The following is a 27918-nucleotide window of genomic DNA, read 5'->3' as shown; positions in this document are numbered from 1 at the left end:
GCTTAACACATCCTCTGGATAAGTCTAACTGCTCGCCCACACTACGACAAAAAGTTGTTAGTTCTTACCTAATTTATCCTCTGCGGTACCTCTGGGGACTCCTTGGCCACTGTGCACACTACACCTTACTCTGGTATAATATATACAGAGTCAGCTTCCTACAGATTGTTGATGTGGGAATATGGGGTTAGCAAGGACGATGTATGGCTGTCAGGACTGATAATGGATGCAAGGGACACTCAAGATGGACCAGGTAAGGGATTTGTCATATTAATGATTTGGGATGATGGCTATCAGAGCGGATGATGTGGAGAAAATAAAAATCGGGTTAAATTATGTAGAGAATCAGAATGACAGGATAGATTTGTTAAGGAATTATGCTGTGGGAATGACAATGTAGGATTTTAAGCTGTTGACAATGATGATGTGGGAATTGTGTAGTCACAGCGCTTTCAATGTCTTCAAAGTTTTAACTCCTAATCTTTCTCCAGTCAACAGACTTAGTGCCATAGAGTCTGCCATCCATCGCCTCAATGTGCAGTTCTATGGCATGGATGTCAAGATGTCGCAGTTTTCCCAGACTATGACGAAGCTTCGGACCAAACTTGATGACACACAGGATACACTCACCACTGTCTCCGAGATGAACAGCAGGAACCAGAGGCACATAGGACAGATCGAAGGTAAGGCCTACAAGGAAGATGTGGATACAGGCTATCTGCTGATGGGAGTCGATAAAGGTCTTACGCTTGTCGATCTCATTGTGCTTGAAATACTAAGCATGTAACCTTTACCATCCTTGAAAAAAAGATGTGCATTTCAATTGTCAATAACTAGACATATTTTATGAGAGCGCTCTCAGAGAGCCTCATCCAGCCTGCAAACTTCATCTGTACATTGCAGGTTACCACCTGCTGGCTGCAGCACCCGCCCCAGTGCAAAATGGGGACACCTGACAGATCCCTGCACTACGTGGCAGGCACACAGCGGTGCCTGCCACGTGGTGCCGGGATATGTAACCCACAGCTTAGGGCCAGGGGGGCACACTACGGGCCCCCAAAGTCCCTTTCCACCTGCCTTTTCATGGTGGGATAACCGCTATGAAAAGGCGGGCAGAAAGGGATATCATAATACCTACGGTGGTGTCCGTTAGGCAACACCACCATTCTAGGGATATGATTCCCCTCCGATGCAAGGAGCCCATCGGATGGGTGGCGGTCAGTCTTTCCGACTACCAACAAATCGCCCTCCATTGTAATTTGGCAGGCTGGAAACTTGCTTATGATGGAGGTGAAAACGCCACCGACAGCCCTTCGGTCTCACTGCCATTGTAATCAGCCTCCAAGTCTCTGAAATAGAAGTTTTAATCTTCCAGCAGGGCAAGAATGGGGAATGTATCTGACTAAGTCCTCTCAAGGCCGTATAGCTGTGGGACGAGGTCCCCCTGAAGCCATGGTTTTAGCAGGAAAAGCTCAGAATGAGAGAAATTCAAATTTCAGAGCCAGCGATGTCCTCGCATCGGGCAGATAGTTTTCACATCTTTGCCTGTTAAAGATTTCTACGTTTGTATTAGCGTTTTTTTATGCAGCTCAAAATCCACCTGTAGGACGAGCATGAAGGTCTATCAACAGCTGCAACTGCAAACCTTTGCCACAAGATATAGCTGGTCTTAAAAGTCCAAAAAGTTCCTAAGTCCCACCTTTTCTGAATTTCTGGAGCAGCTCCTCTTGGCCACTTCTAAGGCTCCCAAGACCTTTTGGACAGGAATTAAGGGCCAGAAATCACTCCAGACAAGGTCATCAACAGGGTACGGACCAGGTCCAGTTGCTAATGGTCATGGTGTGTGTAAGGAAAAAGGACTCTTGAGGCTTATTGTGTCCTTGTAGCCACATAGGAGGTCAGCCAGCTGACCACTGGAATCCTCTTCTTAGTTCTGGTTATAAGTGGGAGCAGGGCATGCTCTTCAGGTCTCCGAACAGGTCTCATAAGCAAGTCTAGTCTTCTGTTCTTTCACAGGTCTAGAGAGTGTTGTGATGAGCTGTGGGCGAGGTGCCACTTCTGTAAGACATACAAGCCAGTGGGTGTGGATGACTTCAGGACACTACCTAATCAATGAGAAAAATGTTTGTTTGGGAAAACGTCCCAGTTTTGCAGCACATCTTGTTTGACTTACTGCAAACTATCCCACCATGCATGATTCTACGTAAAATTCCAGATGACACAGCGCTTCAGCCATTGAGGCGGCATATATGCCAGCCAGGGGTGTGTTTAGGGAAATGACCAGTCCCCTCCTCCTCACCTACACCAAACTGGTTATGGGGCAAGCTCCTCCTCTCACTGGCCTGGTAAAAACAGACTACTGAGAACACAAGAGTTAAAAAGGCTTCTCTTCCACAGTTTCCCCTTTATACTTAACTATGAATGAGCAGGTCTCACTCTAGTCTCTTTCAAGTTTATGAAGTTCCTGATCGATCCCCAGCAGCCCTTCCTGAGTGGATAAGTATCACATACCTCACACCCAAGTCTTCCTCACAAAAGGCCTGAGCTATTGTTTCTGCTCCGGGTGCTGTTTTCACACCTCATTAAGGGAAAAAAACTAGCAAGACCATCTGCCAACACATTAATGTTAATTAGCTTACTGGAGGTTTAAGCATTCAGAGTCTCACTTTAAAAGAAAATTGAAATTCATCGGTGAATTTTATTACACATTGAAAATTGTGTTTGAATTATTCCAGTAGCTGGTGCCAAACCTCAGATAGCAGTTGTATTCTGAACTTTTGTTCTTAGGACAGCTACTGCCAGTCAAAGTAAAATAGCTTTTTGGGGCTAGTCACTGTAGGTACATGCCAATATTAAATTATTGCATGTGCCACTTATAAATACTAAGCATCCTATGATGTGCGCTAGAAGGCCTACGTAGGGGTAATGTATTTAATACTTAAAATCAGGGTTCTTTCCTGCCAAAAAGGGTTCTTTTGACAGGTTCACCTGCATGTTTAAAGAGGTAGGCCTGAAGCCATGTATCCTTTGTCTAGCCTAGTGGATGGTAGAACATGTGTTACAGTCCACAGGTGACATTTAACTTTCCCAGGCCATTGGTGTATTTTCTTCACAATATATCTTAGCCTTACTGGAAGGTAATCGAGGTCAGTTACGAGTTAGACCATTTTACCATGTTTTAATGGTAAGGGCATATAAACGGGGGCCTGGACAGAAGTTCACCAGCTAGCAAAAAATAATGGATGACCACTCAATCAAAGATGCACCTTTTCCAAAGACCTTTAGGGCTACATAAGTAGCACAACAACATCTTATTAATGTATTCTTTATAACATTCTAGATTCTGCAAAATAGGGATATTTCCTATTTTATAGACTCTTCAGTAATAGTAGATTCACATACTTAATGTTGAGAAGTTTTTTAATATTGAATGTAATGCACAGCCTCCTTGGTTGCCTAGGTCCCTCTCAATGGGGGACATTTTCCATTCACTGTATATCCCACCACAGCCAAAAAGGGAGTGGCACCGAGAGAAAATAGATTCCATTTGAGCACGAGTTACGACAATGCCCTTTCACCCACATTCAAGCAACACTGAAAACATGAAAAAAGGGTATTTGGTGCCAAACAGATGCAGGCTCTGAAAGACAAAACTTTCCTTCTGGCTACAAACTGTTGCAGTACTCACAATAAGCACTGCCAGAAAATGCTGCAGGAGACTCAAGCCCTATGGTGGGACAACGCAAGAACTACAGTGCAGAACTATGAAGACTCTGCTCCAGAAGTGGCTTAGTGTTCACATCTTATTTAAATATCCCTGCAGGAAGGTGAAGGTTCACCCTAATCCAAGAGGAGGGGGTGTAGGAAAACAGAATCTGCGAGGACTGCCATAATGATACACTATCTGAGGATTATGAGGCAGGCACATTGCACACTACACCATCTGATAAGGTGAGCCCATAGCATACCATTTGGCGCCTGGTGTACAGCCAGAACTTGCTTTATTTCTATCTGGCATGGAAAGCAAAAAGTTGTGACTGGAAAGAAAGTATAGACATCTGCAGTCACTCAACGACAAAAATGTAACAGCTGTCCTCAATCACTATGGAAACCAACAATGTAAGTAGACTAAGGAACTATTCCAACATTTGGAACAAGGCGACAGAAAGAAGAACCAAGCGGTTTTGAGGGATGTAAGCTAATTGTGAACATTTTTTTGGAGCCTCTTCTTTCATTCAGAACAAATGGCCAGCTGGCAGCTAACCAGTGAATTAATACTCTGGCAACCCTACTCGCGGAGCCTTTCCGACTTTGAGTCAGAAGCATAAAGACATAGGGGCAGATATACAAGCCCCTTATGTCATTTTTGCGCCGCTATTGTGTCACTTTTTGTGATGCAGCAGCAGAGTAAAAATGAGGCCCATTTACAACGTGACACACCTAAGGAGGTGTGTCACATTGTGAAGCCCTGCGTCACATTATACCTGCGTCAGGTATAATGTATGCAGGGTGGGCCTTCCAGCGCAAAAAAGCCTCATAGAAGTGACGCAGTGAAATCTACAAGAGTTCGCAATTTCGAGGACGCCACTGCGTCAAATTCTTACACCTGCTTGAAGCAGGTGTAAGGAGTGACGCAGTGCAATGAGGATAGGCCTCCCCCTGCATTGATGGAGTTGCGTTGTGCTTGCGACACAACTCCAGCAATGCGTGACTTTTGCTTTAACAGATGCATCAGAATTTCTGACGCAACTGTTTATCCTTGCGCCAAGGTGCACCGTATTGTAAATACGGAGCATCCACAGTGGCGCAAGGGTTTCAAATTGTGGCGCAGGGAAAGTGATGCATCTGTACAGATGCGTCACTTTCTTGTCAATCTGCCCCTTAATTATTTTGGCCTTCGATAAATAAGCATTTCTTCAAGCACGTGGCACAATACTTGCTAGAATAACATTGAAAAAGTATTGAAAGAAGGTGAGGGCCCTGGGGGTATGTCAGTAATACCCCGGGGTGCCTAACAGACCAAGGGTCCCAGTAGAGGCCAACTTCAGGATGCGATAAGCAACCTTTCTGGTAACAGCTCATTGCAACTCTGCACCAACGCTTTTTTCGGGTAAATTACACCGATCAGGGCAAATTCAAAGGGTCCAATGCCACCAGTAACTCAATACATTATTTGTTCCTTTGACCGTTCCACTCCTATCAGGGGAAAGCAGAGGCTATTCTATGAACAGCTACAGAAGATAATCTCAGACTAGTGTGTGTGCTACATGTGGTCCTGTATGTATACTGCAAAGAAATGTCACAAAACCAGGAAAACACAGACCACACTATACTGGCTACCTCGGCCTCCTACTAGACACGTGGAGAAGCCACTGCAGAAAGGTGCCATTGAAGAAGAACTCTTGCATCATAGAGGTCAGGGGGTATTTTCCGTTTAATTTCGAATTACCAAGAAATATGTTAAATTGCACTTGATTTTTGACCTGTAAACCATAAATCTTTACATATGCACTGCTAAAATAACAAGCATTTACAATGCAACGGTCTCGCCTTTGGAAAAGTTAGAGCTATTGGCATTGTAAATGACAACATTTTTATTTATGTGTTGGTTTTGAAAACAGATAAATAAATGGCATTGTTATTTACAATGCCAATAGCTTAATCTTGCAAATGCGATAATGTATTGTGCACTGAGAGGGACAGTAAGGAGGCATTTGCGCTAAGAGGGGCAGTGAGGAAGTATTGTGCGTTGAGGGGGGCAGTGAGGAGGTATTGTGCTTTGAGGGGGGCAGTGAGGAGGTATTGTGGGTTGAGTGTTCAGTGAGGAGGTATTGTGCACTGAGGGGGGCAGTGAGGAGGTATTGTGCGTTGAAGGGGCAGTAAGGCGGTATTGTGCACTGAGGGGGGCAGTGAGGAAGTGTGGTGCCAGCACCTTTAAATCACAAAACTCTAAAGAAAGTTATTATTACTTGTGTTACCCAAAAGGTGCATCGCTGCTTGACCTGCTAACAATAAACAGCACTGGAGTCCTCTTTCACCTTCCACCACTGCAGCGGATTCACATTACGTTCCTGCTTACCTATTTTGTTGTCTCACCAGCTTAAGAAATGGGAACGCGTCTCTCTGCAGGCCATGATCAGCGGTCCTCAGCGAGCCTCGCACTGGCCCCCCTTGGTGAAGTCTTGCTGGGGGAGCGGGGATTTGTTGGCGCCGTAGGTCTGGCGAGGTCACAGTGCGACTGGGGTGGGAGGGAGAAGGGGCGTCCAAGCAGGAGCGGTGGGGGGAGCACTGGCTTGGGCGCCTAGGGAAGAGGCAGCGTTTGGCTTGGTGACGGGGTTAGAGGAGCTGCAAGACACCATGGAAGGAAGGGGGCAAGGTGGGGGCACCAGCAGGAGGGGGCAGGAGTGTCATCGCCCAGCTGGGGGGCACTGGAGCCCATGGAAGCAGACAGCCCCTTGCAACAACTGCGCCGTTTGCATTGGAAGTGGCAGGTGCGCAGTGATTAAGCCATGAGGTACCGGAGTCACTCCATCACATGACAAAAACCAGTACTGTCACAAAAGTGTACGTGAAAGTGAAACCACAATGACGCTCCTATGCTTCAAGTTCTGTTTATTAACGTCACTAGGACCTCTTCTCCAATGGCTGGCCATCGTTTAGGAGGCCAGACAATGTAGAAGAGGGGCGGGGCTTAAACCTCGCTAGTGAAGTTCACTCTAAAACATAAAATCTCGCTAGCTCGACTGTGCATGTGCGCAGTACGCCATGGGAGACCTAAAAACATATGAAATATGTTACTGATTCTTTTAAAATATGGGCATCCGACTGAAATAACTGCTACTTTACTAATACTGCCTGTGATATAAGAATGAACACTACGAACAACATTTTTCACTCTCGCCACATCTATCCAAAATCCAGCAATGGCTCAGTTGAAATATACTTATCAATATACTACATACATAATTTCTCTTTCTCCTCTCCCCTAAACAAAACAGCAAGATTTGCAATGACTCTCCAGCTAATTAACTGTCCCTACTGACCCTAATTTTGGCACTATTGTTAAATTCCTCAGGTTCACCCAGCTCTATGTACCACGTTAAATCCATCCCCAAGGGCATCTGAAATAACCCTGGGCAGAGTGCTTCGCTCCGCCCACGGAGTGCACGTAGTTTTGCCTACTACGCGATTCGCAAAGTAGGCGTAGTAGGCAACACTATGCACACCCGTGGACGGAGCGAAGTTGCCCGCCGCCCGCCTCCCTCCCACCCTCTTCTACACCCCTAATTTGGATTTTAAATAGGTTAAAAAGTAAAGAAAAGCACTTACCTTTTATGCGGCGTCCCGGGGCTTCATCTTCTTCTTTGCGCCGACTTCTTCCACCCAAATGCGCATGCGCGGGCCCTGGCGCATACGCATTTCTTGCGAGAAATGCGCAGGCGCCCACGCGTGCGCATTTGGTTTGGAAGAAGTTGGCGCAAAGAAGATGATGGAGCCCCCGGACGCCGCATAAAAGGTAAGTGCTTTTCTTTACTTTTTAACCTATTTAAAATCCAAATTAGGGGTCTAGAAGAGGGCGGGAGGGAGGCGGGTGGCGCGTAGTGGGGCTACGCGAAGCGCGTGGGTGGGCGTAGATTCATGCCCACTTCACGAAGCTTCGCGTAGCCCCACTACGCCCAGGGTTAATCAGAAACCAAATCAGGATGATAAAGAATATGAAACAGCACCTTTCTAAAGCCTGTATTAAACTAGCTGTACAAGCTTTGCTCTTTAAAATTCACAAAGGAAATTATATGCTCTCTGCAATTCCTAAAAAACGAGTTGCATCTCTTAAAGATGCTCTTCACACTGCAGCTCAGTTTACCAGTAATGGTGATAATTTCGATCAAATGATGGCAGCTTCTGTCAATTCAAGCAGCTACCCGCAATCTAGCAGAAACTAAAAAACAACAGCAACTACTGCACACAAAGGAAAGCATATGGACAATTCAACCTACTCACAAAGTAAAAATTAAGAGCGTGCGAAGTGTGTGCTATTTACTTCTGCATAATTACATAGCATTTCATACAAATTATGTAAAATTAAGCAAAATGCCAATCCTTTTAGCTATATTTTAGCACGAAATGTTTCTGTGTGTTCATTTTTGACGGACAGACACATGTTGCTGTAAAAATATAGCGTGAAAGAACACAAGCGGCATGAAGCAACAGCCACTTGCGTTCTGGCCATTCGCATTATTCGTGAGCTTGGACTACAAAATATTATTGCGAAATTATGCTATGTGGTGTACTGTCGAAATATTGCAAATTTCAATAAGTGTAACATGACGTCCCCGAAAATTACACCTGCATTCGCCCGGACCTAGTACAAATCTCCTGCGCTATGAGGGTAATGATTTCTATGTCCCCTCTTCATACCGAACACCCGAGTTCAGAAACAAAATCACTATCAAGCACCTATTTTCTGACATATATCTGGAAGTGGAACTCTCCCCCCTCCCTTGCAATAAGCTAAGCAAATGTAATCAACTTTTTCAGAAAATGCCTCTAACTTTATTTTTCATTAACTCACACTTACGGACTATGTTAATTGCCTTTCCAACTATATACCTAAACTGTCCCTTACAGCAATTTGCACTGTACTTTGACTATTATTTTACAATGTATTGTGCACCGGCATGGCAGGGATTCTGATATATGAATAACTACTACACTAATTCCATCAGAGATTATTTTTGGAATGTTATTTTTGGAATGGAATGCCCTGAAAGTACACTTGCTTAGACTGCTACCACGCTGGGTGGCATCACGTATCACACCTGTGCCATGTCCGATTAGCTTAAAGCATTATCATTCAAGGCTTATGAGTGTGGAGGATGCGGGAGCTCCCCACCTTTCCTATGCGATGGATGGGGAGCAGGGCTAGGGAGGGAGAAAGGGTGGGTGGAGGGGTGCCACCGGCACGGTCCCAAGGAGGGGGCAATAAAAAGCCAGGGCACGCAGTGGCGAATGAGGGCCCAGGATACCTCTGGTCTGAAAGCAGTGAGTAGGGGACAACACAAGGTGACACGCCCGTGACCCCGCAACACACCCGGTGTTTCTTGCCACAGGCGCTGTTGCACCCCCCCTGCCCCCAGGCCAAAGTCGCTCTGCCAGGCTGTACTCACCAGCAGCAGCTGTGCGGGTCATAGGCTCGCTTTGGTCCTCCAGTGACTTCACTTCCGCATCTTGTTGACTTTCTCAGGACTGTGAAAACCATAAATAAGACCCACCCTCTCCGAAAGAAGCACACAACACGCAGCACGGACAACCGAAAGAAGCCCAAAGCAAGCCCAGCCTCCCAAGCTCACGAAGAACGCTTATAAGGTGATGAACGTCAAAGATAAGTGTGCCAGCGTTGGATTGATAAAGCGGGCACTCTGGCCATGGGCCGCTATCGGAGTTGCAGGTGTGGGCCACTGTTTTATGGCCAGCGCGGCGGCCGATATGTGCAGTGTCTGTGCTGGTTAGATGCCGCCAGCGGCGCGATGGGGGGGCCTGAGGCGTCTTTCCTGAGGCAGAGGAGCAAACGCCGCCATTTCTCGCTCCTTGAGCCCTTCTTACCCTGCATTGTTTTTGGCGCCAAGAGCCTCATCGTGTTCGCCTGCTGCCTGGGTAGCTGGGGGTCATGCAGGCTGGAGGCCTTCTTCGCTGTTCCCTGGGTCATGAATTAGCAAGCAGCAGTTGGCAACGAGTAGTAGCGGGTGGGTGGAGTGGGGATGGACGTGCTGCTTTCTCTTTAAGAGCCTGACTTCCTGCTGATGTAAAAGCTTTCTTATCTTCTTTATGGGGCCATCTGTTGGCCCCATAAAGAAGATAAGAAAGCTTTTACGCCAGCAGGAAGTCAAGGAACCCTGTCTGAAAAGGACGGGGCTTAAAGAGAAAGAAATACACCATGGCGACCTCTTCTCCAATGGCTGGCCACCGTTTAGTAGGCCAGCCAATGGAGAAGAGGGGCGTGGCTTAACCTTCGCTAGTGTAACTCACCCTAAAACATAAAATCTTGTGAGCTCGACTGCGCATGTGCGCAGTACGCCACGCGAGACCTAAAAATCATAGTGTTGTAGGACGTAGTGTTGTAGGACGTCACTGTTTTGGTTCAAGAAGGCAGCCTGGCGATGACGGACTCAAAAGTACTGTACTCCATGGCGTCCTCCTCACAGACAAATGTGGGCCACCCTTGATGACTACTTCATCAGGCACCAACCTCCTTGAAGTCCCCACCTATTCCTCCGCCTCACCCCATCACAATCACACATACTCTTAAAACACCTTGACCTTAGACTCTCTCTCTGCGTTACACCAACAAGTCCATCTCTCTCAACGAATGTGATCACCTGCAGGCACTACACCTGTGTGGATACTGCCGAAGCAATACACTTGTGTTGATACTACCTATGCAATGTACTAATGCTGATACTACCTATGCAATGTATAAGATAGTTGTCATGCTTTTTCTTTTCTTCTCCTGCTTATTCCTAATTTCCATTTTGTCCCCCTAGATTCCACTATCACCCAAACATTTATTTCTGATTATTTATGTAGCAGGTCACCATTTGTATGGTACCCATCATTGTCTTCTGAGCTTGCTTTATTGTATGTACATGTCTTTTGTATTCTTTTTGGAAACAGCCAATAACAACTTTTGAATTTAAAAAAAAGTACTGTATTTCCATGTTTTTATGCAATAGCAGCATGGAAAATACCTTTGTTTTGTTGGAGGTGGAAAACATTATCCATTCATGGTGGTGTCATTTAGAATCAAGTCTGCTCCAAGATTGTTCATCAATTGACTGCTGGTTGTGGTGGCACACCTGTCCCGCATAGCTATACAAGTTTGGTTGTTTAGTGAAGCAGAATTAATTTCAGGAATATCAGGGCAGCAATACTGTACCTGTTTGGCTTCAAAGTCACCCTTCAGACATTTTGCCTGCATCCCACTCAACTAAAGGATTTTTGAGGGTAGATACTCAGGCATTGGCAACTCTGACAGCAAAGGGCTTACTATCGTTCGCAGAACACCATTACTCCTTACCAGAAAACAGTAATGAAATTGTTAGAAATGACCTTGCACTGTATTCACCTGGTACCGCCATATGAGACGGCATCAGGAGTGTCTCATTAGTCAACGGTTAAAGGCCCTGGGGAACTGAGGGATCTAGTGATTATGCCACAGACAGCACAGAACAGCTTGAGATGGTGGACACTGCATCTTTTGCTTCTAGGTAGACCTTTCACAGATCCAATCTCCACAGTCTTTATGACAATTGTTTTTGTTAGACCTGTCAGCCTTTGGGTGGTAGTCGCCCAAACCTTTAGCCTTTACTACTCATTCTTGTTGATGTTGTTTGTGTTGGCCCTAGGACTGCTCACCAGTGCTAAAGTGCTTGTGCTTTCTCCCGTGAACATGGTAAAATTGGCTTACAGCCAACTGGCACATTAAATTTACTTAAAAGTCACTAGTAAATTGGTACTACATGTGCTGCGGGCCTGTAAAGTAAATGCTACTGTGGGCCTGAAGCACGGATTGTGCCACTCATTTAAGTAGCGCTTTAAACATGTCTCAGACCTGACACTGCAGCCTATGTGTGTAGTTTAAGTTGCCATATCGACTTGACAAAATAAACCTTTTTAATACATACAAATCACATATAAGTCACCCCTAGTTTATCCCCTAAATAGCCTTTAGGGCAGGGTGCAGTGTATTTAGAAAGTGGAACATGTACTTTTAAAGTTTTACATTCTTAGTAGTGAAAAACTCTTAAATTATTTTTTCACTACTGCAAGGCCTACCTCTCCCGTATGTTAATAATGGGTTTTCTTACTACATTTAATATGTGATATTGTTCAATTGGGAGCAGATAGACAGTTTGAGTTTGGTGTCTAAAAGATTGTAAATAAAAGCCAATTTTAATGATAAAGTAATATGTTAAATCACAATTTCGAAAATGCCAGTTTTAGAAAGTTGGCATATTCTTGTACTAACTATTTGGTGCCTTCAGCCTGTAACTGGGTCACATGACTAGGTGTTGCTGGCAGTTGGTCTTTGTAGATAGGTGTAGGAGGCAGGATAGGCCACTCTGATTTAACACAGGTGTTAGAACTGGGATTTCTGTTTGGCTAAGGCTTGCGCCAAAGCCAGGCAGAGACCAACACTCAAAATAAAATAAAAATAAAAGGGCAAGGGAGTTACACTCCAAAGATAACTGCCTGCTCACCCCCTTGGTAGCATGGCACGAGCAGTCAGGCTTATCCCATTGGCAATGTGTAAAGCATTTGCGCACGCACACAGCAACAACATCCCTACACTACACTACAAAAGGAACTCCACACAAGGTTATATAAAAATAGCCTTTGTATTCTCATAACACATTAGAATAGTAAACACATAACATACACTGTGCCAACTGGCACGGACAATATTCACAAGGGATTATTTACACAGGACAGGGCCACATGGGCCACTGTCAGGATCAACACTTAGAAGAATGTGGTACAAGTTAAAATAGATCATAAACCTACAACCAGTAACCGCTGGTAATCACTGTACTCCACCTCAACCTGTAACATAAACTACATTATGTACAGTCACCTCAGGCGCGAATTACCTTCTGCGCCAACCTCACCAGCACTCAATGTCCAACCGACCATCGTGGACTCAGCAAAATCCCTAGGCATAACACTCGACACCAACCTCAACATGCAGCATCATATCAGCAAGGCTACTAAGGGGGCGAACTTCCAAATAAATACCTTGAGGAAACTGAAACCCTTCCTCCCAGCAAAAGACTTCCAAACAGCAGTACAAGCTCTAGTCATCCCTCGCATAGACTACGGCAGCGTGGCCCTCTGTGGCCTCCCCCTAACGACAACTGCACCCCTCAGAGCGTCACTAAATGCGGCTGCAAGACTCATCACTGGATCAAAAAAGCACTCGCATATCTCCCCTGACTTCAAATCCTTGAACTGGCTGCCTCTTGAAGCCAGAATACAGCTGAAAATTGCCTGCATGACGCACAAGGCTATACACCTGAAATCACCCAGCTACCTCACTCATAAGTTGACAATGTCCGGTGGGTCCAGAGCTACCAGGAGCACAAACAATCTTCTGTTGAAACCGTGAAGATTCCGGAAGGAAAAAACGTACAAACGCTCCTTCTCTGGAATGGCGCCCAGGATCTGGAACGCACTTCCTCCTGAAACGAGGCTCATCTCTTCCTCCCTTCTTTTTAAGAAAGAAGTCAAAAGTATCCTTATGGCTAAATACACTTGAACAACTCGTGTGATTTACATTGCGAACAGTATTATCTGTATTCTGTAATGATATAGCCTATATATTCCTATGTACGTGTGTCTGGACTTATATTAGTCTAAAGTGCTTAGATCCTTGCTCCCTTATATCAGTTTTTTATCGATTTTGGTATTATTCACAACGTTTTGATGGCCTACGCTCCAACTAGGCCGTGCTACCTCATACCTGTACTTTACGTAATTTTTCTTTTTTTGCTATGTACATGAACTTGATGATCTACCTCCCTACTATGCCCCCTTGTTCCCTTACCCTTCCACCTGCCTGTGTAAAGCGCTCTGTTATCTGCAAAGATCTTGTTCGCGCTATATAAAACACTCAAAATAAAATTAAAATAAAAAATGCCATCCCTCGCTAGTCTAAACACATTAGACCCTACCTCATAAGTATAACTCACATTAGGGGCGTAAATCACAGAGTGAAACATCATCTGACTAGCATAACCACATGAAATGCAAAATAACCTCATAATCATAAACCACAGTTTAAAGGTATAAAACACAGGGTGCACAAAATATACTATTTTTTTCCTTTTTATTTTTTTTTATTGAGATGGATCGGAATATAACACAATTTACAAATACCAACTGAATCCCATCAGGCATTTACACATATGGATATAAACTATATTGCATATAATAAAATCAGACAATTAATATGTAAAACATCTCGGCAAACAGCAGAAGGGCAGCAAAAGTACACAAGAATGTTACAGTCCAAATAATACAAGGGGAACATTCTTACATCAACTCACTGTCTACTCTGCATTGTGTGGGTGCACAAAATATACTAAATGCATTACATTTCCTAACACCACATTTAGAGCACATCAATCACATTAGGGCCATGCGCCCTATCCTGTAGTGTAGTTCCTATTATCCCAATAGGCTCTGCGCATTGGAATAATACCTTCAATAGTATAGGCCTAGACCAGACGTTAACTAGGTCTACTACTGTCGATATTAGACTTAAAGTTTTGGGTTTGCCAGCTAGCTCAGAGTTCACTAGAAACTTTATCGAATAGGCAAGGAGGAGTTGAACCTCCCTGGATAGACAAGAAGGGATTTAGTTTCTGACAACCATAGAACATGACAACTTTGCTCTCCCCTAATCAAGAGTGAATCTCTAGAGTCGTGTGAAAACAAAAGACGACTTATTTTACTCAGTCAGTACGTGCATTCTTAGTCTCACCAGATTGTAGAGAAAAGGAAGAGACGGGCGTGTTCAATAAAAGATGTTATTTATTGATCAGTCTCTTTTCTCATACAAGAGAAATGGATCGATATTATTGCAATACTTATGGTTAAGTAAAGTGCATACAATAAAAGCAGAAGTATAAAATAATACTGTAAAAACATTGATATGGTTTCTAAGCCATATGAAGGTTTAAAATGAATAAAATGAATACATACACATATACATTTGACTAATCGTACTCAACTGGTGTTTCTAACTACGCCTACCCCGTGTACCTGACCTAAGCCTAATATGTGGGCGGGAATAGAAAGTTACAGTTTAAGTTAAGTTTGTTTTGCCAAGTGACTGACTAAAGAATTCTCTGTGAGGGGTTATTCAGTTCTGTACCTGGAATCTAGGATGAATGAGGGATGGTATCTCTCGTCTCTGGTCTCGATATTCCAGGCGGCCTGCGAGGGCTACCCGGAAGCGCCGGAGCTGGATTTTCTCGGCAGGAGAAAAGCAGCGTTCTCAGCGCGTCAGGAAGGCGGGGCTGCGCCAGCGGGGTCTGCTCTGCTCTGGGCTTCAGCAAGTCTGGCTGCTCCGATCTCGTCACCACCACGTGTGTTTGCATAGGGCAATATCGGTAATATTTATGCCTTTAAGGTGCCGAGATTGACGTAAGGATGGACATAGATACGTCAATAAGGATGTCATACGATCTGGTCGTTAGCACATTCTTTTGCTGAAGTTCTCGGTGAAATCAAAACAATGGCCGCAGGGTTTTTCCCAGGTCTGTCATAGGTTTGATTTGTTTTGAGAACTCCGTATGCCTTATCAGGGGCTGGAGAAATATCGCTTGTCTAATTAGATGGCAAGCGTTATGACCTAATCAGATAACACGTTCCTGTGCCGTAGTGTGGCTTTATCAGATAACGGTTCCTGCATCATGGGGGTTTTCTGCCTCATGGGATGGCTGCTAGTTAACTTGTTAACCAGAATAGGGTCAGGAATAGGGGGATCGATACAGAACCTATAGGAATACATCACAATCCATCTACCAGCCCCCTGGCCAACTGGCCATCTAAGAAGGGGCTCAAATTCCCTGTGTCCAGAATGTCAGGGCACGCTGCCAATGCAGCGCCAGTTTATTTATTTATGGCTCTTATAAAGCGCGCAGCTACCTCCGTCGGAGGTGTCCCGGCGCTAAAAGACTGTCAACAGAGATAAGGAGAAATCAAGATGAGGAGAATAGCCAAGTTTTCAGGCGGTTACGAAATTGTGCTTCAGATGAGGCAAATCTAAGGTCCAGGGGGAGGCCGTTCCAGTGTTTCGCAGCAAGGACAGCAAAAGCTCTGCCGCCCATTCGAGCGCGGCGGAAGCGTGGCACCACCAGAAGGCGTAGGCTATTGGATCGTAAATCTCTCACAGAATGAGATAATGTAAGTCTCTTTCTCAGGTAATCTGGGCCGGTACCGTTGAGAGCCCGGAAAGCAAGAGTAAGTATCTTAAACTTAATCCGAGAGGCTATGGGAAGCCAATGGAGCTTTTTGCGAAACACAGAAATCGAATGTCGAAAAGGGATGTTGCCAATCAATCTAGCTGCCGCATTTTGCACTGCTTGAAGGCGTTCAATTAGATACAGAGGGGCCCCGGCATAAAGACTGTTGGCGTAGTCCAAATGGGACGTAATTAACGCCTGAGTGACTGTTCTACGCGCATCCATTGGCAAGAATGGAAAACATTTTTTCATCATTTTTATCTTACCAAAGCAGGCAGCCGTGACTTTGTTAATTTGCGGGCCGCAGGAGAGCGTGTCGTCAAACTGGAATCCCAAGTTACGGGCAGTGTGCACCGGAATAGGAGGAGGGTTAAGAACCGAAGGCCACCACAGAGAGGGGGGAATAGTCATTTTTTGATTAAAAAACAAAACCTCCGTCTTATCCGCATTCAGACGGAGGTGATTCGTGGTCATCCAAGAACAGATTTCTCCCAAACAATGGCGGAAACTGGAGAGGCTGGAGTCAGAGTGATCTCTAAAAGAAAATATCAGCTGAGTATCATCAGCATATGAGATCACTCTGACTCCACATGCCTCTACAACTCTGGCCAACGGGGCTAGGTAGACATTAAAAAACAGGGGACTCAAAGCTGAGCCCTGAGGAACTCCACATGTAAGAGGTTTGGGCCCAGATTTAAAAGGTCTAAGAAAAACCCTCTGAGATCGGCCCTGGAGAAAAGAGGTGATCCAGGATAGTGCAGCACCACCCAGTCCAATCTGCTCCAATCGGGCTAGAAGTATTTGATGAGACACCGTATCGAAAGCGGCGGACAGGTCGAGGAGGACCAGCATGGCCTCCTCGCCCTTGTCCACACACTCTCGAACAGTCTCAGAAACCTCCAGTAATGCAGTTTCCGTGCTAAAGCCAGCACGGAAACCGGACTGGGAGTCGTGGAGCAGAGAATTAGTTTGGATATATTCTGCCAGTTGAAGTTGGACGGCCTTCTCCAAAACCTTCGCTGGTTTAGGGAGGAGGGAGATAGGCCGATAGTTACAGGATTGAGTAGGATCAGCATCAGATTTCTTTAAGATAGGCACAAGCCAGGCTTCTTTCCAAGCCGAGGGGAATTGGCCTAGCTGTAAGGAGGCATTCCAAAGGGAAGTCAGTGGCTTTAATAGTAGGGTGGCTAGGTCAGTCATGATCTTAGGGGGGACTGGGTCCAAGGGGGAGCCGGATTTACATTGTAAGATGAGTTTTAGAGCAAGATCAGAGGAGAGATCCTTGAATACCAATAGAGTAGGGGCGGTGTCAAGATTAATTGATATATGACGAAGAGGGTACTCAGACGCCATCACAGGGCGAAAGGAAGAAGATATCTTCTCAATTTTGTCCTCGAAGAAATCAGATAATCCATCACAGAGGGACTGGCTGGCTACATTGTTAGGGGTAGTTGCGGGGGGATTAGTAAAATCTTTGACAATTTTAAACAAAATTTTTGCCGAATTGTCAGCATCTTTAATTTGCAAAGTGAAGAATTCTTTCATAGCCGTTTTTTTGAGCTTAGAGAATTGCTTCAAGGCTGTTTTATATATAGTTTTCGCTTCTGAGTCATATGACCGTCTCCAGTTTCGTTCTAGTTTTTTGCAGCGACTTTTTTCTTCCCGTAAGGTCTCCGAAAACCAAGGAGCGGAGGGACGAGATCTAGCCGAAGAAACCGGTAGTAATGGGGCAATATTGTCAATCGCAGATAGGAGGGCGGCATTAAGTTTAAAAACATCAGTTGGGTGCGCCATCTGCGCAAACCTAAACGTTGCAGCTGCCCACTACTTACTGGGCAGCTGAGAACAAGCACAGGGCCTAAACGCTGCAGCTGGCACTAAATGCTGCGCAGCTGTGGAAGGCCTGGCACCTCTGTGCCACTTCTGTCCCCCTCAGGGACTCTTTCTCAAATGGCGCCTAAACGGTGCAGCTGCCCACTACTTGCTGGGCAGCTGTGAAATCAAGTCTGCGGCATGGGCTCTCACTGGCCCTCAGAATAAATAGCGCCCAACGTTGGAGCCACACGGGGCTCTGTAGGGAAACAGGTGGGGCGTTGGAACCCACTGGCTCTGACATCAACTATGGCCCCGGTGCCCACTGGCTCCTTGAATGATTAAAGATGCTCCCAAACGTTGGAGCTCTCAGGCTCTAGGAATCATCAGGCCCCTATACGGTGGAGTGTGCTGGCTCTGGGGGAACACGGGCCCCTCTGGGCAACTCAGGGGCCAATCAGTGGAGCGGTAAATAAATGGTGCCGCCCAAGCCCCCCTCACGGGGACTTTAAGATAAATGGTGGCCTTTAAGAGCAGGGACTTGCCCCCAACATTGGAGCAGCCCCCCTAGCCAGCGGGGCTGCTCAACCAGATGCTACACCTTGCCTGGGGCGGCCCTCTGCCAGATGGGTCCGCCCAGCACCGTCCCTGTGCCTGGGACAGGCACCAACACACCGGAGCCCTAGCAGAGCGCCACTCGCCTGCTCTGGGGGTAGGACACTCCGCGCCGCTGTCTTTGAGTGGGCTCCTCTTCGCCCCGTCTCCCTCCCTGGGACCGGGTCTCTTTACCGGCGGCGGGCGGGGCTCTCGTACTCACGAGAGCCTCGCTGGGGGAGCACGTAGCATTTCCTTTGCAGTGCGGGGCTTCCCCTGGTTCCTGGGAGCCCCGCGCTGCCGCCGTCCCTTCTTCACCCGGGCCCCCCTCCTGGGGGCCGCGGGGCTTAGCACCAGCTCTCGAGGTGGCGGGGTAGGCTCCCGTCCTCCTCGCATGCACATTTCCCAGCTTCTCCTTTTGGCAAATCCGTGGGTGCGGGCTTCCTGTGGAAGGCGGAAGTCCCGCCCCACGACAGGCAGGACACTGCCTGACTTTCGGCCCAGCCGAATGGGGCAGCGGGGTGAATTCTCTCCCAGTGAGGGGTAGGTTCCCTCGGGATTCAGAATAAATGTGCAAGATGGGTGGGCACCCGCTCTATTGTGAAATAAAAACACGGCAAAGTCGCAGGGTGGGCACCCGCGCACTATTAAATACCGCAAGCTGCCATAATGCAGGGTGGGCACCTGCTCTCGGCCGACCTCACGGGAGAATCCCTACGCTGGGGATTCCCCCCAGCAGCGCCAGGCAGTCCCGGGACAGCGAAGCTCCAGCGCCCCAGGGAACTCGAGCAGAGCGCTCCAGTGCACAAAAAGAGCCAGGTGCATTCCAAAAAGAAACAAATGCAGGCCTCACAAGTTGCTGAGGCAGTCTCCCAGTACCAGGGCTACAAGCAGTCCAGCAAACAGGTCCCAGGGCATAGCTGGGCCCAAGAAGGCAGCCTCCTGGCAAGTCCTCCTGGGCCCCAGCAGCAGCACGCCCTGCAGGATCAGCACCCAAAAGCAGAACTTTTTCATGGGTCACAGCCCCTCATTTATACAACAAAATCCTTTGTCTCCTAGCACAGGGGTTTAGGGAAAACCAAATGCAACTGGTTTGGGAGCACTTGAGCACTTTGTTTTGCTCAGCTCCTCTTCTTCCATTCACAGGGTAGGCCAGGGACATCAGATGCACCACATGGGGTGGAGCCAGCATTGTGGAGGCGAAGGCCCAGCCCTATTCAGGTCCCAGGTGCACTCCTCCCTCCCATCAACATGCAGATCTCCCCATTCACGACCGGGCAGACCCATCCTCACTCCTGGAGCAGGCACACCAGCCAGCTCCAGCCACTCACAAGCCAGAAAGTCAATTCACGTTCACTGCACAGACATGCCAACTTCTACAAGTGGCACTTCCACACTAGACACATTAAATCCGCGCACATCATCGCGCAGCCTTTAATCTCACGAGTTTGCACATACCAAACTCGACCCTGCACTCCCCACACATCAGGAACTACCATGGACACACATATCCCCATGCATTCCTATGGGAGGGCAGGCCACTCTCACCACACATACACAGAGAGCGCACACACTTTACACTGGACCACAGTGAAAAAGTGCGCAGAGGCGTAAAATCACCAACACCAGGTTACAGAAACAGGCTAGGAAAATGCAAAAAGTTTCGGGGTGAACCTGCCAAAAGGGCCAAGTCCAACAACGGGGTAGGGGATGTCACCTACCACACTTGAACTTCACAAAGGCCCTGCCTGAACACACTCACAAAGGGTATGTCACTAGCCCTTTGTGTCCCCAGACAAACTGGGAACAGGGCAGGGAGGAAGGGGATGCATGGCACCTTAGGGGGTGGAAGCCTCTACAATCTTCTCCTACTTCAAAGTGGGCACAAGGTATACATATTGAACCCCTAAACCAACTCTTCAGTACACACCTGGACCTGTGGATACTACAGAAGAAGGACTGCTGCGCTGCTACGCTGGCAGAAGGACTGATGCGCTCTGCCCTGCATGCTAAGAAGGAAGACTGGTTCTGCACCCTTGATCCCCGGCTGAAGTAACTCCAAGGGTCACCTACCTGACCTCCTGTTATGAGCTACAGCAACATAACATGCTCCAGAGGTTTCCTGCAACTGCCCAGCTGACTTGCTGACTTGCTGCCTGTACCTGCCTGTGTACTGCTGGCGTCTGCTGCGGTGAGTTCCTGACCCCTAAGTGGTGCCATTCAGGTCCTGAACCCTTCTTGAGACCTCAGTTGAGAGCCTCTGAAATTTTGGGCTCTTTAAGAACGTGACCGGGCCCATTTGTTACAAGATCTTGCCCCCCGCCAACGCGACGTTTCGGTGAACCTGACTCTTTGCGGCACAGCAACCAGCAACAACTCCCGGCAGTGCAAGATCTGCACTTAACTCTACAGCATCAACAGCCTGCACTGACGCCAATGTGAAGCTCAAGCAACGACCGTCCATGATGCTGAATAGGATCTTTACGGTGCACCGATGACTGTCCCCGATGCATGGCCTGCTCTTTGCGCTACACCGTCGACCATCCGCGGTGCTCTCCCTGTTCTCCGCGGTACCCTTCCACCATGAACGGGACTCTTCACGCTTGACTTTGAAGGTAACTCTTTCAGCAGGACTAACCTGAACCCTGTATATGGCCCTTGCTCCATCGCAGTCGACCTAAACTTTTGACGCTCCTAAAATCTTTAAAATTGCATATCTGGTTCTACTGATTGGATTTTTGTTGTTTTGGTCTCAAATAACGTTTTAACAGTTACTCTGTTTTAATAAAGTGGTGTGGGATTTTTCTTGTGTTGTGTTTTCACTTTATTACTGTTAGAAGTGCTGCATGAATACTTTACACATTGCCTCCAAGTTTAGCCTGACTGCCTTTGTGTCAAGCTACCAGAGTGTTAAGCACAGCTTAATTTGGGGTTGCTGTGTCTTCACCCTAACAGGAATTGTGGTTGCCTCTTGAGAAGGGTTTAATCCCCCCACCCCATCAACCAGTAACCTGATTTCCAATACTTTTCATATGGGATGGGGAAGGTACATGGGAGACCTGACAGCCAGAGGCCAATGGCTGCCTGCCGCAGACCACCAACGCATCAATGTCCTGCCTTTCAAATCATGATCGCTCTACAAGGCAACGTTTTCCAGCTCTAGATGGACAAAACCACAACACTTTTTATGTGCACAAACAACAGAGGGTGAAATCGCTATCCCTCTCCAGATAGAGAGAAACAAATTGACATTAGATAAGCTGGAGCAAGGTTTGGCTTGTAGCCCAACACATTAGGAGAGGCCACAGTCTGGCAGAGAGGCAGGGGGTATTTATGAGGGTCAGCTCAAAGTGGAACTTTGAGACGACCTCTTTCCAGAGTGTAGTCTGCACGCTGTCTGTGAGGAAATGGGGTGTATTATATGGTGTGATTGCGCGACCTCACTGTGTAATACACTTACCAACCCTTTAGGTCCAGTAGGTTTCGTCTGTAATACCCTCAGCTCAAATCTAGATAGCTGTGGCTCTGAGCAACAAGGCTTAGACAGAGGAACAAGTGATAAGCATTTAAAAAAACACCAAAACAATTGATGAAGAAATAGACAACACTCATGGATTTTACAAGCAATAATACAATTAAAGCAATTTCACTCAACCACAAACAAGCCTTGGCAAAGTCAACGAATGAGACACTTAGAAACTTTTTCAAAGAAAACTTAGGTGAGTGTCAATGCGGTCAGTTGTAAGTACCAGGGGTAACCAACTCCAGTAGTGAGCTAGTCAGCGGGACCAGCAATGTCTTCAAGAATAGCTACTTTCACAGGAGAAGCAGTCCTTCAGCACTTCTAAGCACTTTATCTGCGTTGCAATGGATTCCTATGGAGAGATCCTGATGCAAGGGATGAAGGATGCTGAAGATACTTTAAGTATGCTGTGGTCGTGATGCAGTCAATGGGGGGTCTTCTAGCAGGGATTTCTCAGTCACCGAATACAGTGAGGGGGTCCTGGTTCCAGGTACAACGTTCCACAAAGTCCTCTCCGATCTGGCCGAAGTCCAGTCACACTGGACTATGAGTCGCCTGTTGTCACGGTCACAGGCCAATCCTTCTGGGCTCAGTGAACTCAGGTGCAAGCCTGTGTGTCGGGTCTTGGCCCTCTGTGCTGCACAGTGGTGGTGGTGGTACCAGCTTGAGGACTTTGGGCTACTAACTTACTCCAGCAGGTTTCTTGATCGGTTGTATCCCTGTGCTGTGAACAGGAGGCCAGTCAGCTGGCCCATGAAGTTCTCTTGGTTTGACCGGGCTCTTGGAGATAGTTTCTCCTTGAGCAGGACATCGCAAGCACAGTTCTTCTCTTTGCTAGCCACCAGGTGCAGCAGGTACAGCCCTCACGGTGCAGCCCCTCTTTGCTGGTCCCTCGACGCAGCAGGCATTCCTTCTTCCAAATCGGTTGAGATCTGATGTCTGGGTGCCACAGGTGCCCCCTTTGTGCTTGTAAAGTGCTCTCGGGTAGGATGCGGTTGGTAGCCAATGTGCTACCAGGTTTCCTTCCACCTGGTGACCACTTCACCACTTCCTGCAGAGTGTAGCATCTGGCTATCCAGGATGCACCATTCTGCCTACTCCCAAGAATTGCAGCATCCCTCTCTCAGTGTTCAGATCTCCCTAGCCCACTCCTGGGGTGAGGCTACCTCAGAGCTACATGCCCCTGGGAAAACCAGTGTGGCTCATCCTTGCATCCTTTGCATAGTCTCATTCTTGAATCCTTTGCGTAGTCTCTTCCTGGCATCCTTTGTGTAGTCTCATCCCTGCATCCTTTGCGTAGTTTCATCCTTGCATCATTTGCGTAGTCTCATCCTTGCATCATTTGCGTAGTCTCATCCTTGCATCCTTTGCATAGTCTCATCCTTGCACCCTTTGTGCAGTGTCATCCTTGCATCCTTTGTATATTCTCATCCTTGCATCCTATGCGTAGTCTCATCCTTTGTATATTCTCATCCTTTGCGTAGTCTCATCTTTGGTGCCTTTGCATAGTCTCATCCTTGCATGCTTTGTGTAATCTCACCTTTGCATCATTTGCGTAGTCTCATCCTTGCATCCTTTGCGTAGTCTCACCCTTTCATCCTTTGAATAGCCTCATCCTTGCATTCTTTGCGTAGTCTCATCCTTGCATTCTTTGCTCATCTTTGCATCCTTTCCATAGTCTCTTCCTTGCATCCTTTGAATAGTCTCTTCCTTGCAGCCTTTGCTTAGCCTCATCCTTGCATCCTTTGCGTAGTCTCATCCTTGCAAACTTTGCGTAGTCTCATCTCTGCATCCTTTGCGTAGTCTCTTCCTTGCATGCTTTGCGTAGTCTCATCCTTGCATCATTTGCGTAGTCTCATCTTTGCATCCTTTGCGTAGTCTCATCCGTGTATCCTTTGCGTATCCTCAATCTTGCATCCTTTGCTCAGTCTCATCCTTGCATCCTTTGCTTAGTCTCATCCTTGCATCCTTTGCATAGTCTTATTCTTGCTCCTTTCGTAGTCTCATCCTTGCATCCTTTGCATAGTCTCCTCCTTGCACCCTTTGCTTAGTCTCATCCTTGCATCCTTTGTATATTCTCATCCTTGCATCCTTTGTGTAGTCTAATCCTTTGCGTAGTTTCATTCTTGCATCCTTTGGGTAGTCTCATCCTTGCATCCTTTGCGCAGTCTCATCCTTGCATCCTTTGCGTAGCCTCACCCTTGTCTCCTTTGCCTAGTCTCACCTTTGCATAGTCTCATCCTTGCATCCTTTCATAGTCTCATCCTTTGCATAGCCTCATCCTTGCATCCTTTGCATAGGATCTTCCTTGCATCCTTTGCGTAGTCTCTTCCTTGCATCCTTTGCGTAGTCTCTTCCTTGCATCCTCTGCATAGCCTCATACTTGCATCCTTTGTGTAGTGTCATCCTTGCATCCTTTGCGTAGTCTCATCCTTGCATCCTTTGCATAGTCTTATCCCTCACACATATGCTTCCACCCAAACCAGACTTGAAGCTGTTTGAATCCGTCTGCCTACAGCGATAGGAGGGACGTGTGCGTGTCCCTGGAAAAGAACAGCTGTCCCCACATCTTATGACATGGTTTTCGTTTGAAGAATTTTAGGGTGTTTTTCAAGGATCCTCTTTCATGCTCTTCTGTGGTATGCATGGACAGCTCTATCATCCAACTCTTGGGTTTTTCACTCCTGTCCGACACCCAGCTCGTCTCTTATTCTTGGTATCTTCTTTTGTCTCGAAGGCCTTCCTTTCTGAAGTTAGCACTCAAAACTATTCTCCGTAACAGAAGGTTAATCTCAAGATGTTACCTGCTTTTTTCTATTCTCGATGTGATGCTAAATGTAAGTTATTCTTAGCACGTATGCGCTTTGCACTTTATCTTATTTAAATGCACAAGTGTCTGTAATGTACATATATCATGTATCATAATCTGAACTCTCAATAAAAAATGTAAACACAAAAAAAAAATGTTACCTTTTCTCTCTTTGTTTTCAGGTTGCTTGAAGGGACGGAGGTCCCCCAGGCGGTGCTACCTTCTCTTCCGACACTTTGAGAGTTACAACACTGCCCAGACGCTCTGCCACAGCAGAGGGGGCAACCTAGCCATGCCTACTGACCAGGAGGAGTATGCCGCCCTGGCTAAGTACATCCATGATACGTTGTACCCCTTCAATTGGCCGGTCTGGATTGGAATAAATGACCAGCGCTCCGAAGGAATGTACCTTTATCAAAGCGGCCACCGCGTGTCCTTCTTCAACTGGTTCAAGGACCATCTGGGGACCCAGCCTAATGGTGGTGCTCTGGAGAACTGTGTGTCGGTCTCCTCAGACGATGGCAAGTGGTGGGACAATGACTGTACCAGGAGGATGTACTATGTGTGCGAGTACTGATCCTGAGCTAGGACAGGAGGATGAGGGCAAGATAAAGTCATATGCCACAGACAGCATGACAAAGCAATGTCTTCAGTGAAAAGTTCCCCAATGTCCTTCTATTGTATGAGCTGAAATTGTTTTTCCGATTAGTTTTCTGTATTTCCCAGGCACTTATGCATGAAAGCAGGGCAGGTTCCCCTCTTAGTACTATATAAAATGTTGTAGAGCATCATTATGTTTGTATTGTAAAAAAATTTCAGATGATAAATAAATTACCTTAGCTAGACAACAAGCATTATGTTTATGTTTGAAGGGTTGCCAGAAAAGGGGTTACTTCTATGGTTGGGGGGGGGGGGAGGGGGAACTCATACGTTGTATGAATGAGTGGTGGCCGTTTCCTTTAATCATTTCTGCAAAAACTTAAAGGTAGCAACAAGGTGCAGCTAAAACAGAAACTCTTAACTTAGAGCAGCTTGGAAAAAGTATGTTATCACAGCTTGATTTCTAGGTTTTCACCTCATTTAGAAGCAGGCGCTTGAGGCTTTTGCGATATAATGCGCCTCACAAATTTTCAAATTATAATACTAATGAGTAACATAATTTTCTTCTGGTGTGCAGTCACACTACACAATTTCTTTTTGGGATATTCATGGTGGTGGTTCCCCGTGGTTCTTCTATTGTCTTCCCGCCAGCCCCTTAAGGAATGCTACAGCTCTGATTATGGTTGTAGCTTAATAGAAAACTCACTTTAGATGCAGGAAACCACTTAAGGCATCAATGCTGGAAATACCTTCTGTTAAGAAAGGTAAAAGCACAAGACCCCATACTTGGACTGTTAACCAGAGGCGCGCCTCTCAGACCGCTCTGGAACTCCGTGGCCCGAGACCCTCACACGGACATATGAGCGAATACCTCCATAGACATATGGAACTGGTAAAATGATATAACGCCGTGGGAGATGGAGGGGTATGGTTATTGTTGGACAGGCCACATGAAGGGCTCGTTCCCTCCCCGCAGGACAGGGCCCGGGCCACCGTCAGCACCATTGCCCGGCCCAGCCGCCATCTCGGACACGGCACCACGCGGCCGCGCGGCCTCAGCCCGACCCCAACCCTGGGCCTGGCCAGGCCCCGACATCCCGGCACCACCCTCCACCCAGGAGGTGAACGGACCACTTGGCAGGTCAATGGGAGTAAGAAGTGTCGATGGCTCTCCCCCGCCAGGTGCCGAGCACCCCCAGCCTCCTCGGGCGCTGGCTCCACCCCCCTGCTGGGTGTCTGGACTCCCTCATCCCAGACCTCCCGACCTCCAAGAGCGAGGGTCCGGACATCAAAGGGCGCCAGACCTATAACTGAGGCCGCCCCAGGACAGGAAGGCAGTTGTATCCTGGAGTCGAGAGACACCGCGACGAACTCATCCTTGACGGACTGCTGGCGCTGCCACAGCCCTGCCTTGTGAACTATTGTCCTGCCTGCTGGCGCTGCCGCGGCCCTCTGCAACCTTCATCCTCGTGGGACCTGCTGGCGCTGCCGCGGCCCTCTGCAACCTTCATCCTCGTGGGACCTGCTGGCGCTGCCGCGGCCCGTTGCAACCTGCATTCTCGTGGGACCTGCTAGCGCTGCCGCGGCCCGTTGTAACCTTCATCCTCGTTGGGACCTGCTGGCGCTGCCGCGGCCCGTTGCCACCTACGACCTCTTCGGGACCTGCCGGCGCTGCCGCGGTCTGACCCATCCGAACAGCGAGCTCGAGGATTGTGAGCTATCACCGTTACACCTCCGTACCCGTGGGTACCAAGACTGTCCCGCTACCCCCTTCCCTTACTAGAGACTAGAATTGAGAGGATCATCGTGTCCTGATCGCCTTGTATCGTACCACTCTACTACCAGAAGGGCCTATAAAAGGTGTTACCCTGATCTTTGTGTGGTGTCCATCTGTGGGGGGGGAAGTTACCTGTCTGTGCGATCACTGTGCTCGGCCGACCCTCCAGGTCCCCGTCTAACATTGGTGGCAGCGGTGGGATCCGAACCAACGCGTACCGTACAGACAGTAACTCACCCTACGACTAAAACCACAATGACGACCAAAGAGAGCGGATCGGCGGAGAAGTTCCAGATGGAAAAGCTGGAAGAATACAACCACCGAGAGCTCAAACAATTTTGCATGGACTTAGGCATTGCTACCACCGGGCTAAGCACAAAAGAAGACTTCAAAAACGCCCTAGAGGCCTGGACAGAGACAAATACCGCAACCCCCCGGGACCCCGCAGCCCCGGAAGTCAACACCACCCGGACGGAGGAACGGAGAACAGGCCCTTCCCGTGAAGAGATCCAAGAGCGGGAAAAAAATAGATTACACGAGTTAGACTTGGCACGACTCAAATTAGACGGAGAATTGAAGCTGGCGGAACAAAAAATAAACTTAGAACACTTACGGCTCAGAGAAGAGCGAGAGGAAAAACAGAGACAGAGAGACCTCGAAGAAAAAAGACTGGCATACGAGCACGAGTGCAAACTAGCGGAGATAGAAATACGCAAACTGAACAAAAACCTAGGGGTGCCCGAGCAACCGCACTCCCCGGGTCCTACCGAGCAGAAGG

At 47.4% G+C, this 27918-nt stretch overlaps 1 protein-coding gene across 1 annotated transcript in view; it reads left to right on the top strand.

Moving 5' to 3' along the window:
- Positions 1–25614, top strand: part of CLEC11A (C-type lectin domain containing 11A) — a 128704-nt gene extending 103090 nt beyond the window's left edge. The window contains exons 3-4 of the mRNA XM_078655297.1: positions 492–683; positions 24946–25614. Of these exons, the coding sequence (XP_078511423.1) occupies positions 492–683; positions 24946–25340 (587 nt within the window). The 3' untranslated portion in view covers positions 25341–25614. The remainder of the gene's footprint in view (positions 1–491; positions 684–24945) is intronic.
- The last annotated feature ends 2304 nt before the right edge of the window (positions 25615–27918 follow it).

This window comes from Lissotriton helveticus, chromosome 7 (assembly GCF_964261635.1).
Source record: "Lissotriton helveticus chromosome 7, aLisHel1.1, whole genome shotgun sequence".
In the NCBI taxonomy this organism is placed as follows: Eukaryota; Metazoa; Chordata; class Amphibia; order Caudata; family Salamandridae; genus Lissotriton; species Lissotriton helveticus.
This window is presented reverse-complemented; position numbering and strand designations above follow the sequence as displayed.